Below are 12165 nucleotides of genomic sequence, written 5' to 3' on the forward strand. Positions count from 1 at the left end.
TTTAGGACAAAGGTTCCAAACTATAAGAATGGACCACAAAAATTAGGTTCTCCATTGGGGAGCTCCAGGAGCCACGCTTTTGGCCCCTCCAGATTCCTAAGATTCCCAGATGTGACCCAAGGAGTATAATCTGCTGCTCATTTCCCATGTTAGACACTCACCTAAAGGGATCCAGGGAAGAAGCAGGGTCCTTACATCAAACAGCAAGGGAGAGCAGTGAGTACCTAGTGTTGCCCGGACAGTAGTAATTCTCTGATATCATAACCCCTGTCCACCTCCCTCCTCACCTCAGTTTTTGGTTCGAATGTCTTGTGGCATCTGAGCGCTTCGCTGACCCTCTCCTCTACCTGCTCTGAGTCTTACTTACACCTGCCATACGGGCTGCCGTGAGGTATGAGGTTACTCCTTTTCTAAATAAAACGGCATTTGATCTCTGCTGATAACCCATTCAGGTAGAAAGCCGGCACTCTGGGGTTGGGGCCTGGAAAGAACTTGTGTGTCAAAGAGGGCCCTGCTTTTTGCCAAACAAGTACCCAAGTGTTGATCGCCTCATCTGCAGATAATGCCCCCCTACAGTGCTCCCCTCTAGCTGCATGTTTTTTTCCAGTGGTCACAATGCCCAGGTTAAAGTCAGCTTCACCTTTCAGGCTGCTACCTCCGGCCAATCCGGACACCAGCCTCTTCCACCTTGTGTACGTGGACGCCATTGCCATAGCGATCGTTGGATTTTCTGTGACCATCTCAATGGCCAAGACCTTGGCGAATAAGCATGGCTACCAGGTCGATGGCAATCAGGTAAAACTCATTAATTTCCTGCGGATGTTTCCTGGTGGCACAGTCATCTTGCTCTACTATAGGAGACAAATAAACTGGATTTCTCCATCTTGGTAGAAAAAAAAATTACTTTGGTGATGGATGTATTTGAAGCATGTATTTATTCAACGCTACAATTTTTTCGTGATTTGTGTGCCTTACATCATCAGAACACTGAGGTCCAGACTCCTACCTCACCTCATCAGTAGGTGCAGTCTCCACTCTGAGGTGGACAGTTTGCCATGCTCCTCTAGGCGCTATCCCTATTTTTAAAGCTCACAGCCTGAGAATCTAACGTTTTCCAGAACCATTTTTACTCCACAGGAAAGCCTTCTTTCTCTTTGTTCACTGAACTTTGAGTTTATGATTCATCACTTAAACCCCACAATACATTCTTTTCCGCCTTCTTTTATAAGATAGCTACAGATAAAGTATTGAATCTGAATACTGTGAGCCATTATTTATTTCTAAGATAAATACCCAGTGTGTATTTATCTTAGAAATTCACACTGTGCACTTCTAAGAGGAGACGAGACGCTCCATGTTCATACGAGACACAGTAATCCGTCTAGGAAACCCGGAAGTTGCCCTGAGATCAGGACCCACTCACTGGTCCCAAGAGGACACTGGCAGGGGTTCCTTGATGAGCAAGAGCCCAGGCATTTAAAAGATGCCAGCAGTCCTGTTCACCAATAACTTTCTCTTAAACGACAAAAATATTTTGTCCGTTTTGCTGCAGTTTTCTTTAAAAACAAAAGCATTATTTGTGTAGAGAGTGTGTTTGGGAAAGAGGGGGCTAGGTGGTGAGCGCAAAATTTATCTCCAACACAATAAAAATTCAAGGTGTTTTTCTTGAATTAATTCAAGAAATTAATGCATTAATTCCTGTTTTGAAGTCATGTTAAACAAATTCTTGTATCTGGAAAGGGAATGAAGAGACAGCCTATACTGCTGAAAATGTGCATTAAATGGGCCATCATGCCTGGCTTCCTGAAAAATAACTGATCTCTTTTGTGCTTTGCTTCCACGTGGAAAAGGAGCTCATTGCCCTGGGACTGTGCAATTCCACTGGCTCACTCTTCCAGACTTTTGCAATTTCATGCTCCTTGTCTCGAAGCCTTGTCCAGGAGGGAACTGGAGGGAAGACACAGGTGCGTATGCAACTGGCCTCCAAGGTCTGGTGATTTGGGTGATAAACTTTAATCTGTTGATTGTATTCTGCCTGAAGATCCATGCTCCAGTGAGCTGTGTATGAATCAGAGAAAGGCATGATTGGTTGAAGCAAATCACAAGGAACTGAATCTACAGAAAAGGGGTATATTCGCCAGTCAAATCGAAAAATTAAACAACACTCCCTGCTACCAGTAAACCTCAAAGTTCAGACATAGGATGTTGTCATGAAAGCCTGAGAGTGAGTATGGGCAGGATGCCAGCACCATCCAATAGACCCTTCTGCTGTGATGGAAATGTTTGATATTTGTACTGTCCAGTATGGCAGCCACTAGCCACATGTAGCTCTTGAGCACTTGAAATGTAGCTAGTGCAACCAAGACCTGAATTTTTAATTTTATTTAATTTTACTTTTTAAGATTTAAATAGCCACCTGTGGCTAGTGGCTACCACTTTGGATGGTAAAAGTCTTATCTGAACTCTTCTGGCCCCTGTGAGTCTTGGGTCAGCACCATACATCTCCTCTCCCCCACCCCTGGCACGGGCATTTCATTCAGGGTATTTAAATATTTCAGCTTCTGGTTTAAAGGCTATATGAGGAACCAAAACCTCAGGGAGTGGGAATGAGTTACAGGTTTATGTAATGGTATGGATGACTTATGTGAAGCCATATCTTCCCACAGTGATTATCAAAAGACTAAGACCAACCTATGCCCCGCCTCTTACTCAGGTCTCCTAAAAGCCCCTTCCACGTGTCTTCTCTCATTCAGCTTGCAGGTTGTTTGGCCTCATTAATGATTCTGCTGGTCATATTAGCCACTGGATTCCTCTTTGAATCATTACCCCAGGTATGTAGCTTAGATTTGGTGTGAGGTTTTCTCATGTATAGAGACTTTGCTATTTTATTTGTTTATATTTTTGTGGCTGTCTCATGGGTTTTTACTGTAACCCTAGTGAGGTGGTATGAGAAAGGGCCAAGGCTAGGATCAATATCCTGTTCCACAGTCTGCCAGCAACTGGGACCTAGGGAAAGCCATCTCAGCATCTTTGATTCTCAGTTTCTTTATCTGCAAAGTGGAGGTTTTGGTTTGGCTAATCTCCAAGGTTCTTCTCTCTTTGATCTTCTATGACCTTATACTCCCATTAAAAATTTGAGATGGCCTACACTCATAAAACGTTTAGTTACTGGAACATTTAATCTAGTAGAGCTCAGGAATGCTATAGCTTAGAGAAAATCATAGTGCAGGAAGACCATGGGTGAGATAAGTCCTTGAGTGCCATTTAATTCTGAACCTCTTGACCACCATGCAGGTTTGCTACTAGGCTATAAGTCTGGTTTTCAAGTCCCATTTTAGCTAACCAAGTCCTGAAAATCCAGGTGTTCTTGTCTCCACATGTACCATCACTGCCCTGTAGGAAGGGAGTGGGGAAAGGACGGTGGGAGGGCAGCTGCAGGACAGTGAAGGGCCAGCAGAGGGGGGTCTCTGGACACAAGAGGAGAGGCACGCATGAATGTGCTGTGTTTCAGGCTGTGCTGTCGGCCATTGTGATCGTCAACCTGAAAGGAATGTTTATGCAATTCTCAGATCTCCCCTTTTTCTGGAGAACCAGCAAGATAGAGCTGGTAAGTAACAAAGGTGATTGCTAGGTGAATATGTCATAGCAACAAATGTATTGTTGCTGATAAAAATGTGAGAAAGATAAGTTACTGTGGCCAGTTATTATATGCAGTATCCAGTTAGGCAACAAGGCTAGGTACTCTGTGTGTGTGTGTGTGTGTAACTCGTAGGAAATTTTTCACATGATTCTACCTGAAGCTTTCTGTCTTTTGTTTAGACCATCTGGCTTACTACTTTTGTTTCCTCCTTGTTCCTGGGATTGGACTATGGCTTGATTACTGCTGTGATCATCGCACTGATGACTGTAATTTACAGAACACAGAGGTGAGTGCACAGATTGGCATGGGTGTGCATCCTGCCTGAGACTGCAACAGTGAGTTTAAACGTAGATCAAAGCTCGATCTGGTCAAAGTAAGCTCTTTGGTTACTTCTGGTCAGCATGAAAGGGAACTGAGGACTCATGGGGCTTGTTGACTAAATAAACAAACTGCCAAATGAAAAACTCAATATGATCATGCCAGATGCTCTACTCTATCACAGTTTATAATTCCATCAGTGATTCTCTTAAAAGAGCCTAGTTTGTCTCATGGTTCCTGCCACTCTGGCCCCTGTGGCACCCTGGCTTATTTACCCTCTTGTGAGGGTAAATGAACTGTGTGTTCTTGCAGTCTGCTTTGGCACCGGGTGCTGACATAGGTTTTGATAACATGGAGCAGACGCTGACACCAAGTTATCATATGTGGGGCTTCAGCGGTTCCTTCCTCCACCCTGAAATATTATCACCTGTCATCTCTTCTTCTAGTACGAAGCTGAGCCCAATGGGGAAGGTATAAAATAACTTTAAAAAAATACTCTGTTCATGATAAATAAATAAATCACTATAAAGAAAAAAAAAGGAAACATTATGTTTTCAAATAGTCTGACTTTGGAGTCAGACAACCTTAGGTTCAAGTCCTGGCTGCACACTCTGTATAAGCTCTGTGATTTTACGTGACCTCTTGGAGCCTCCGTCTCTGCCTCTATAAAATGAGACTCTTACCTGCTGCCTCAAAGAGTCACAGCAAGGTTCAAATGAGAATAATGCACATGAAGAGCCTAGCACGGTGCCTGACACATCCTATGCACGCAACAAATTTAACACGGGTGGAATGAAAATGAGGTTAGTCTGTTTTTGCCTGTAGTTGCAAATCACACGATAGTTCTTAAAGTTTTGATTGTGGTATGTTGAAGGGCTGCTAGATGGAAATGATGGGATGCTTCCCACTCTACAGCGTAGGAAATGAGCATTTTCCTCTTCAGAAACGACATAGAGGGAAATGTGGAATCTAAACTCAAAAATTACACTGTTTTTAATAACAAACTCTACCCTGTCACCCACTTTTATGTAAAAGAAGTTCACCCTCCCCCCCGTTTTTGTTTGTTTGTTTTTGGTTTTTGGGTCTTTTTTTCTGCGGTACGCAGGCCTCTCACTGTTGTGGCCTCTCCTGTTGCGGAGCACAGGTTCCGCACGCGCAGGCTCAGCGGCCATGGCTCACGGGCCCAGCCGCTCTGCAGCATGTGGGATCTTCCCGGACCGGGGCACGAACCCATGTCCCCTGCATCGGCAGGCAGACTCTCAGCCACCGCGCCACCAGGGAAGCCCTCCCCCCCGTTTTTGTACGAGCATTATTAGTACATGCAAGAGTTCTTTCTCTCAGAGCTTTAGTGAACATCATGGTTTAAAAATATCTGTATCCTTTAACAAGCCATGGTATAGAATTGGAGACTTTTTTTTCACTTTTTGGTGGTTTTTTTTACCCAAATAATAGTTTATGATTTCTTATCATAAATTTTAAAGTTAGGCAGGTTGTTTTTTAAATGCTCTGCTTATTTTTCTCCCCCAAATAATTAACTAAAGTTCGTTTTTAATGTTCTGTCCCTGTTGGTGATTGTGCTGGGTCTTTGTAGGTTAGAGTCTGGGGAGCCAGTACCAAGGCTACGTGTTTATTTTCAGCTGCTTCTTTCTCTGTAATTAGGCCGTGCTGTCCAGAGAGGGCTGGTGCTTCAGTGGCTTTGCTTGTCTTCCAAACACCCAGATTCCCTCAAAGCCCACATGGTCAAGGGACAATCAGTTCATCAACAAATAGTTCCTTATGCCTCCTCCATGCAGGCGCTGTGGGTGATGCTATAAATGTGACGGAAATTCAGTTTTTGCCCCCAAGCGGGGGCAAAACATATTAGAATAATTATAATCTTATAATCTTAATTGGACAGTCTTTTTGGAGGGACTACTAGGTTCCCAGGGAGATACTAGACTCTAGGGATATTGCAGTAAATAAAACATAGTCCTTCCCTTCAAAAAGGCTGCACTCTCCTAAGGATGACAGATACATAATGATGATGCTAATCATGATAATGAAGTAATGGTGGCACTAAATTATCGTAGTTAGTTATGTGCCTGGCTGTGTGCCAAGGTCCACGCTTTATGTCATTCATCCTTCCAGCCCAATGACTGTTAGCATCCCCGTTTCACAGATGGGGAAACTGAGGCCTAGATCGATTGAGTAACTTCGATCACACAGCAAGTGGTAGGCGATGATTCAAATATGAGTTTTTGTGAATCCAGAGGCTAACTCTTAATCAGCATTTTATAATCCATCTTCAAGAAATTGGAACACACAGTTGTAAGTGCTTCAGTTAAGTGTAAGCAAGGTACAAGTGATAATAAGCATAAGAGATGGCCAAATAAAACCCCATCAGAGTTCATAAAGAGAGACTTTCTTGCTCCTGGGGTGATTAGGGAAGAAACAGGGAGTATTTAGACCTGAGGAAGTGGGATTCCAGAGCGCTCCAGCTGGTCAGGAAGGCCTTTTCCTCATCTGCCTGTTGAAATCCACGTAAGTTTAGACCCCGCTCACCCAGCCAGAGAGATCCCAACTCCCCTGTGCGCCCACAGCAGCATTGTGGTCCTCCAGCACCTCACAAGTCTTGCCGTTACTTGTGTACTTGTGTGGTCCCCGTGTCCACCCCTCACTCACCTCCGCCCGCTGGCACTAGATTGCAACATGTGGACAACATTTCGAGTCTCGTATGGAAGGTTTTCTCATAATTGGGAACTCAACTGAGAACCTTGCCTCTCATCTCCAGTATCAGTCGGTGTTATATTTGTCCACAGACATCACTAGACTGTGAGCACCTTGGTTGTGTACACGAGGTTCCTGGAGCCCAGTACCAGCATATAGTGTGTGTTCTCTGAATGCTTGTTGAAGGAATCCACCTAGAAAAACCCCTGACATTTCTGCTGTAGATTCTAACTCACAAAGCACTTGCACATATGCGCTGAGAACACCAGAGCATAGTAACGAGACCATGGAATGTCCGTACAAGACCTTGAGCCATATTCTGACTCTGCCAAGCTCTCTGACCTTGAACAGCTCACCTAACCCCACTGGACTTCAGTTTCTCTTCCACATGACGGCAGAAATAAGCCCAGTAGGATTTTTCATGGGCTATAATAAGGTAATATCAGGTGCTTAAGAAGTAGTACCTGTCATCATTTCAGTATCTAATTTGAGCCAGACTGTCCTATAAAAAGAATTCGGAATTTGTGCTTTTAAAAAATAATGTTTAAAATCTATTCACACCAGCCTTCAGAAAACTTTCTATGCTGATTTGAGATTTTTTTCTCCCCACACCTTCTGTTGACTAACCCCCCGCCCACTGCTCCATGAGTCAGAGACTCTTATTAGAGACAAAATGAAAATCCCCTCTCCTGCTTTAGAATTAAAACAGGAAGGTAATTCTATCTACCCAGTAACATGAGATCGAGTTACACATGTCCCTGGCATGGTTTGAACTCTGCACAATTCATTTTTGCCCCCATCTTTAGATGCCTGAGTCTTTTGTCTTGATCAGGTTGTGTGTGTGCTATCTGGATGGTATGTACAGGATGTGTGTGTAGTGTTATGTAGTGGGTATGTACGTGGTGTGGGTATGTACGTGGTGTGCGTATGTGCTGTGTGTGTGGGCTCTGTGTGTTGTGAGGTGTATGTGTTGTGTGTGTATATAGCGTACGTCTTGGGGATGTGTGTGGGGTGTGTTAGGCTTGGAATGGCACTGGGAATGTGAATATATGTGGAGCCCTTCTGAAAAGGCACCATAAAAGGATCAAGTATCCCTGAAGTCACTAGCAAATCCCACGTGCAGAACCTCGTGTTTCCGTCAAGTCCTGCGCATCAGCACGTTGGTATTTTAACACGCTCCTTCTCTGTCTTCAGTCCGAGCTACATAGTCCTTGGGCAGCTTCCTGACACTGATGTGTACATTGACATAGATGCGTATGAGGAGGTAGGACCTTTTTCTATCATTTTAAATGGTTGTAAGCATGTGATGTGACTGGCCAACTAGATATTATTTTTACTTAGGACAAAGAGTGGGGTGGAGAGCAGGGAGGTGTGGTGGTCAAAGCGAAAAGCCTGAACTTCAGTTTACTGTCTGGATTCAGTTTTACAGTTATACTACACATCAGTTACACAACCTCCTAATATTTATTTTTCCTCCTTTTTTAATGAGGATAAACATATATTCTTGGACTTAAAGTATATGTTTACAAAATACTGAGACTGTTTGCCAGGGTGGTCTGTATGGGCATGATTTCCTTCTGATGAGTGTAAACTGGTGGTAAAATACTAGTATTAGCAGTGTAAAATGTAGGTGGTGGGGCTGTGGAATTCTCCCGCTTCATTTTTTTTCCTGCTTCACTTTCTTAATATATAAATTTTTCTGTTCTATTTTATTTATTTTTGGCCACATTGGGTCTTTGTTGGCAGTGCACGGGCTTCTCATTGTGGTGGCTTCTTGTCGCAGAGCACGGGCTCTAGGCGCACGGGCTTCAGTAGTTGTGGCTCACGGGTTCTAGAGCGCAGGCTCAGTAGTTGCGGCACATGGGCTTAGTTGCTCTGCGGCATGTGGGATCTTCCCGGACCGGGAATCCAACCCACGTCCCCTGCATTGGCAGGCGGATTCTTAACCACTGCACCACCAGGGAAGCCCTCCTGCTTCTTTTTTTTTTTTTTTTTTTTTGTGGTACGCGGGCCTCTCACTGTTTGTGGCCTCTCCCGTTGCGGAGCACAGGCTCCGGACGCACAGGCTCAGCGGCCATGGCTCACGGGCCCAGCCACTCCGCGGCATGTGGGATCTTCCCAGACCGGGGCACGAACCCGTGTCCCCTGCATCGGCAGGCAGACTCTTCACCACTGTGCCACCAGGGAAGCCCCATGAGGCTTCTTGATAAAATTTTCACTCTGTTTCACTTGGGTCCATTTTCACTCCTGCCTACGTTCTGTGAATCAACCAGTATCAGCCGCTGTTCATTTTATTCGGCTGCTTGTCACAGTCTGAGTGGCAGCTTCGCCTTTCCTACCCACTTCTTTTTTTTTTTAATATTTCAGTTTCTTCTTTGTACCTTATGGTAAAAATGAAACAAAGAAAGACTTTTAAAAGAAATGAAAAGGTGTGCATTCTTAAAGGCGTTCTGCTCAGCACGCATTTCTCCAGAGCATGAGTAGGTCAGCTAGAGTGACATTATTTTATTTAAACACTGTCAGAGGGCCCTTAGCAACTTCTGTATTAATTTTCAAGTTAGAAGAGGGAGGCAATTGCTGTTTCGATTCTGAAATATTTCCATATATTAAATTCACTAACATTTTATTTCTCAGGTGAAAGAAGTTCCTGGAATAAAAATATTCCAAATAAATGCCCCAATTTATTATGCAAATAGTGACTTATACAGCAGTGCATTAAAAAGAAAGGTGAGTCACAAGAAACTAAGGGTGATTATTTCTGAGCAGGGAATCTGAGGATTGATAGGCATGGGGGGGGTCACTTAAATGTCTTGGTATACCTTTTATACTATTTGTTTTTCTCCGCCTCTATTTTTTAAATTGTGGTATAATATACATAACTTAAAATTTATCTTTTTTGTTTTATTTTTCTTTACATAACTTAAAATTTATCATTTTAACCATTTGGAACTATACAAGTCAGTGGATGGAATTAAGTACATTTGCATTGTTGTGTAACCAACACCGCTATTCATTCTCTTTTATCATATGCATGTATTACCTATTCAAAAATAATTTTTTTAAAAAAAGCGAAGAACTAATTTTAAATTTCTTATTCTTGGGTTCCTTTGATCATGATTAGGACTCCACCCCACACTCTCCAGCAAGGAGGAAAACCTTCCAGTCAACCCACAGAGTCTCTGAGAGATCTAAGTTTGAAAAATACTACTTTAAAATTCTCTTTAATATTTAGCTTCTGGTTGTCTTGAATCAAGACCAAGAATAAGAAAAGTTACTACTGTTCTTTTAACGAGGGATAACCCAGTTCAGGGCATCTGAGGGAAAGATAGAGCAAGGGTTATGGTGATAATTAGGCATAGAAAACAGTCAGATGGAGAGATTTGAAGATTAATTGCTTTGGGTGGGTTTCTGGGAGCCAAGAAGTTATTTTTGCATATATTGCCTTTCTGTAAAGACTGGAGTGAACCCAGCCTTCATATTGGGAGCAAGAAGAAAGGCCATGAAGAAGTATGCTAAGGAAGTTGGAAATGCCAACATGGCCAATGCAACCGTCGTCAAAGTGGTGAGTGATCCCTTCATTGTAACTTTCCCTTGTCTCTTGATCTGCAGTGCCCCCCACCTTTATTCATGATTGAAGGTTTTTTTTGTTTTGTTTTGTTTTTGCGGTACGCGGGCCTCTCGCTGTTGTGGCCTCTCCCATTGCGGAGCACAGGCTCCGGACGCGCAGGCTCAGCGGCCATGGCTCACGGGCCCAGCCGCTCTGCGGCATGTGGGACCTTCCCGGACCGGGGCATGAACCTGTGTCCCCTGCATGGGCAGGCGGACTCCCAACCACTGCGCCACCAGGGAAGCCCCATGATTGAAGTTTTAACACAGCATCAAGTCCCTAAAGTAGGAAAGCTTAGAAACAAGCTAAGTATCCTTTGTATATTAAAGATACATGGTAAGGTCAGTTATGAGAATGCTTCTGAAATAAGTAGTGATAGGAGCCCAGGAAAACATGGTTTTAAAAAATAGAAATCACACAGTACCTTAATAAATGTTACCATTATTACTTTGTCAGAGATTCATTCAGCTGTTAGTAAAAAAACCTCAAAGACTGGTTTTTGTCTGTGGTCTGTGGTCTGTCATGTTGAAGTTAATGGGACTATTTTAGAAGTTAGGGGAAAATGTATATGATGACTAAAGAGAGTGGATTTCATTGGACAAAAGAAAAAGAGGAAGAGGAGGAAGAAAAAAAGAAACAGCTAAAACTGAATATTGTGTATATATCCTTTTTTGTCATATTACAGGGCTAGGATATAGCAAATATTTTGGAAATGGTCTGGTATAGTCAGAAACTTGAGCATATGAGGACTAATTTGTCCCTCATAAATCTTTCTCAGAACCAAAATATGAGTTGTTCATAGTACTCTGGTTTGGTTTGATTTTTAACATAGGATGCAGAAGTAGATGCAGAAGATGGCACCAAGCCTGAGGAAGAGGAGGATGAAATAAAATATCCCCCAATAGTCACCAAGAGCACACTTCCTGAGGAACTGCAAAGATTTATGCCCCCAGGGGATAACGTCCACACCATCATTCTGGATTTTACTCAAGTCAATTTTATGGATTCCGTTGGTGTAAAAACTCTGGCAGGGGTAAGCATCATCTTTAACAAGTCTTTTAGTATCTCTGTGCCCAGTATCACCATCAGTAAAATCAGAGAATTGAACTAGGGTCCTTTTTCAACTCTCAAAATTTTGTTGTTGTTTTTGTTTTTCAACTTTTGATTGTGGAATATATCGAAAATATACAAAATAAAGAGCAGAGTGTAATGAACCCCCGTGTAACTATCACTCAGATTCAACTATTATCAGTTCATGGTCAATTTTGTTTCATTTATCCCCACAACCATTTTCACCTTCTCTTATTTTGAAGCACATCCCGCTCATCATATAATCTGTAAATATTACAGTATATACCTCTTCGAGAAGATTCTTTTAAAAACCATTACCATAATACCTTTATTACACTTGAATAAAATTTGATAAGAATTCTTTGATGTTCCAGATTATCACTGTTGATATAAAAATCAAACAAAATACAGATTTTTAAATGATTAGTTCAAAATGCATAATTATTGAAGTGGAGTAGCTCAAGTGAATGAACCAGAGCATCTTATATCACTAAATACGTATTGGTAGAAAGAAACTTGCACTTCACAGAGTCAAGAGAAATTAAACTTTATTTCAACATTATTACAGATTGTAAAGGAATATGGAGATGTCGGCATTTATGTGTATTTAGCAGGATGCAGTGGTGAGTACACTTTTAGAATGGGAGAAGTTTTAACATTTTGGTTTTGTTTCTGTTTTTTAAATAACTGCATTTGGAAGTATTTTCCCTTAATTTTAGTTTTAGGTGAAAATGAAAATTATTCCGAAAATCTAAAGCTAGCTTTGAAATTTGCCACTTACAGCACTCACATCCCTGGGTTACTTGGTGGTAGGCCTCCTGCA

At 42.4% G+C, this 12165-nt stretch overlaps 1 protein-coding gene across 4 annotated transcripts in view; it reads left to right on the plus strand.

The window, feature by feature from the left end:
• Nucleotides 1-12165, plus strand: part of SLC26A5 (solute carrier family 26 member 5) — a 56501-nt gene that overhangs the window by 37776 nt on the left and 6560 nt on the right. For all 4 annotated transcript variants that reach the window (XM_079931711.1, XM_079931710.1, XM_079931712.1 and 1 more), the window contains 10 exons: nt 648-795; nt 1851-1964; nt 2754-2831; nt 3512-3607; nt 3820-3926; nt 7859-7928; nt 9299-9391; nt 10119-10226; nt 11104-11304; nt 11911-11965. In XM_079931711.1, the coding sequence (XP_079787837.1) occupies nt 648-795; nt 1851-1964; nt 2754-2831; nt 3512-3607; nt 3820-3926; nt 7859-7928; nt 9299-9391; nt 10119-10226; nt 11104-11304; nt 11911-11965 (1070 nt within the window). The remainder of the gene's footprint in view (nt 1-647; nt 796-1850; nt 1965-2753; nt 2832-3511; nt 3608-3819; nt 3927-7858; nt 7929-9298; nt 9392-10118; nt 10227-11103; nt 11305-11910; nt 11966-12165) is intronic.

The sequence above is a fragment of the Stenella coeruleoalba genome (assembly GCF_951394435.1).
Source record: "Stenella coeruleoalba genome assembly, chromosome: 9".
NCBI lineage: Eukaryota > Metazoa > Chordata > Mammalia > Artiodactyla > Delphinidae > Stenella > Stenella coeruleoalba.